The 3594-nt window shown below is 50.8% G+C and overlaps 1 protein-coding gene across 1 annotated transcript; it reads right to left on the minus strand.

Moving 5' to 3' along the window:
- Positions 1-946: 946 nt before the first annotated feature.
- On the minus strand, positions 947-1717 carry LOC149926215 (3'-5' RNA nuclease TATDN2-like). Its single transcript, XM_090161903.1, has one exon. The coding sequence runs from the start codon at positions 1715-1717 to the stop codon at positions 947-949; it is 771 nt and encodes a 256-aa protein (XP_090018029.1).
- Positions 1718-3594: the final 1877 nt, after the last annotated feature.

Genomic DNA, 3594 nt, shown 5'->3' on the forward strand with positions numbered 1-3594 from the left:
GTTTTTGGTTTAAATGGACAGTTTTTCCACATCCCCATTTTAAAATCTACCAAATAAATTTTAAGTTTCGGTACTTGTATTGGAAAAACACATTTTAAAACTAAAATAAGAATAAAACTAACCGTTCTAGTTAGTAACTAATTCTCCGAGTTTACTTACGTGTAATTTTGTTTCTAAAAATCATTTTCAGCATATTGTATAGTTTGTACCTGAATGATTTTTCACGTGCAATCTGTCAATTAAAATCTTGGTGTTTTAAAAATAACCTGAATCCCTATTTAAAGCATACTTGTGGAGTCCACAAGCAAATTCATATACGAGCATACTTGGACCTAAAATATTTAAAAGTACACAAGAGTCAATAAACAATACAAAACTTATCTATATGTAAATTTCATGAACATCAGTTTTATGATATAAGCACTTACTGAATTAGTCTCTAAGCATAGATAATCAAATTAATTCCTTGATAACTTAAAAGCACAAAGGAAATCTGCAATAAATGATTTTGGTACATACTGTGTAGGGGAAGACGAGGTCAAGGTTTGACCGTTGAGTTCGATTAAACAATTAAGTTTAGGAAACCAAATGATAACTTTAAAAAACAAGTCTTTATTCTGCGCTCCGATATCGTGTATACAGTTCGATAACCTTTCCACCGAGTCCAGGCTTACAATTAACCATCGGCCTCCTGTAAGCACCGCCTTATAACGTCCAAAAAGCCCGCCGATGTCAACCCTTGAACTCCAGATAAGACTCCCGCCGCTGGACTGGTGGCGCCATCTCTCCATCGCTCCTGCAACCAAACCATAAACAAAACCCACCGAGGCTTCCCGTAAATGACTCCCCGTTACATCTTCCCCCACCCCAAAAAAGGGAAGCCTCGGAAAAAACGGAAACAAGAGAATTGATCAAAGAGACTTTATTGAAAAAACCAGCCGAAACTTCAAACCGATAAATAAATACCGTACAACTGCTGAACGTTCTCCAACAGAGCCGCCGCCAGAGGATCCACCGCACAACCCCGCAAAGTAGCCAACCGATGTACTAACACCCCCGCAAGGCCCGGCAGCGGAACCGAGACGTCCGAAAAATAGTCCACCGGCAGACCCCCAGGAACAAACAATGGTGCAGCTGATTCCACCACAATCCGACCTATCGCAGCCCGCCGAAACACTTCCCGGGCCGGCCCCAAAGACGGAAAAGTGGCCATGGGAGAGTATCCCAGCCACAGGTTCGGAAAATACCCTAAGAATTGGTCCGCGTCCCACCGAGACCCCGAGAAATTATGAAGCAAAATGTGTTGCGACCGTCCGACATATTCTTTAAGTAACCGAAACACCTCCGAATACGCCCCCCGACACTGCACCACGACCGGAAACTGATACCGCCGGGCCAGCTCAAGCTGAGCAATGAACACCGCTCGCTGGACCGAGTATGGAACCCGACCCCCAATGCTCCGATCCAGTCCACACGCACCGTTCCCTACCACCCGATTATGCCTCAAAATGCCCTCAATTGCCACCGAAAACCCGGCGACACTTCCATCCAACGCATTCCTCAGCGGCACACCGACCACCACCCAAACCCGAGAATTCGCCACCAACCGATCCAATGCCACCGGCAAAGTAGCCGGAAGAGCCAAATTAGAGACGCACCCGACGAAGCCGTCCCCGAAATATCCAGGCTTTAACTCCACCAACCGATCAAATGACATATCAGCCGGCCAGACCAGCTTCTTAGAAATCTGGGTAATGTACCCAAACCCATCCAAATGCCGAAAAGCGCACCTCTCCAACGCTGCCTGAGCCTACGACGGTCGAGAACCCACCGAGACGTCCAAACAAACGGTAGCCACCGCCGACGGACCAACAACCGGTACCATTTGCGAAGCAACCGGAACCATGGACGGAACTTCCTCAGAACCCTGCTTCACCGGAACATCCGAATCCTCAGACCCTTTCTCCAACACCGCCGCTGCCTCCAAAACCTCCAACAGTAACGCCTGTCCAAAACCTCCGACCCCAGCCGCACGACGCACCACCAGACGCTCGACCTCCACCAACTCGTCCCTGCCACCATCACTCAGCAAGAGTACCCTAAGAATTGGTCCGCGTCCCACCGAGACCCCGAGAAATTATGAAGCAAAATGTGTTGCGACCGTCCGACATATTCTTTAAGTAACCGAAACACCTCCGAATACGCCCCCCGACACTGCACCACGACCGGAAACTGATACCGCCGGGCCAGCTCAAGCTGAGCAATGAACACCGCTCGCTGGACCGAGTATGGAACCCGACCCCCAATGCTCCGATCCAGTCCACACGCACCGTTCCCTACCACCCGATTATGCCTCAAAATGCCCTCAATTGCCACCGAAAACCCGGCGACACTTCCATCCAACGCATTCCTCAGCGGCACACCGACCACCACCCAAACCCGAGAATTCGCCACCAACCGATCCAATGCCACCGGCAAAGTAGCCGGAAGAGCCAAATTAGAGACGCACCCGACGAAGCCGTCCCCGAAATATCCAGGCTTTAACTCCACCAACCGATCAAATGACATATCAGCCGGCCAGACCAGCTTCTTAGAAATCTGGGTAATGTACCCAAACCCATCCAAATGCCGAAAAGCGCACCTCTCCAACGCTGCCTGAGCCTACGACGGTCGAGAACCCACCGAGACGTCCAAACAAACGGTAGCCACCGCCGTCGGACCAACAACCGGTACCATTTGCGAAGCAACCGGAACCATGGACGGAACTTCCTCAGAACCCTGCTTCACCGGAACATCCGAATCCTCAGACCCTTTCTCCAACACCGCCGCTGCCTCCAAAACCTCCAACAGTAACGCCTGTCCAAAACCTCCGACCCCAGCCGCACGACGCACCACCAGACGCTCGACCTCCACCAACTCGTCCCTGCCACCATCACTCAGCAAGAGTACGTCCTCGACCACCCCAGGATCCAATACCTCTTCCGACATACCTGCAACTAACCATCTAAATTACTACAAAGATTCCCTAGTCGTTACAAAAGGAGAACCCCCAACTGGCCAAGACAAAAAACCATCCAAGCTCAACCCATGGCCAAAATGATCCCGAAGATACGTCGCACCCTGAGGACCCGACCGTAGCTTTCCGAACCGGCCCTGGAGTAATATCATAAACACCACGCCGAGGACTTTTTCCCCGACTAACCAGCAACCGGTTCCACCCATAACGCCCAGGCAAAGTCAACACATGCCCAGAATCCCGGCCCCAGGTCCACTGCCCGGCCCACCACAGAGAAAAACCCTTGACAGAGAAAACCCCGGGCCGCCTCCACCGGAAAAGACATACGCAAGAAGACAGAACTCCACCCCTGACATTCCCTATGAAGGAATTGCCGACCAGAATCCCCCCTCGATTTCAGCTTAGAACCATCAGAAGTAATGATGAAGCCCATCAAGGTAACCCGTCGCAAAACCCCTTCAACCCAACAGCATGGTCCCCGAGACCACCCGGGTAGTTCCTCCAATTGCACCACGTCCCCCCTCAGCGGACCACAGCTCCAATGACCCTGTTCCCCTATTTCTCCAGCCGTAGTGTTA

This window comes from Leiobunum rupestre, chromosome 10 (genome assembly GCF_980474605.1).
Source record: "Leiobunum rupestre chromosome 10, qqLeiRupe1.1.hap1, whole genome shotgun sequence".
Classification (NCBI taxonomy): Eukaryota; Metazoa; Arthropoda; class Arachnida; order Opiliones; family Sclerosomatidae; genus Leiobunum; species Leiobunum rupestre.

What these genes read in the sequence shown, in the direction of transcription:
- LOC149926215 (XM_090161903.1), bottom strand. Translation starts at nt 1,717, where the DNA reads ATGTCATTTGATCGGTTGGTGGAGTTAAAGCCTGGATATTTCGGGGAC.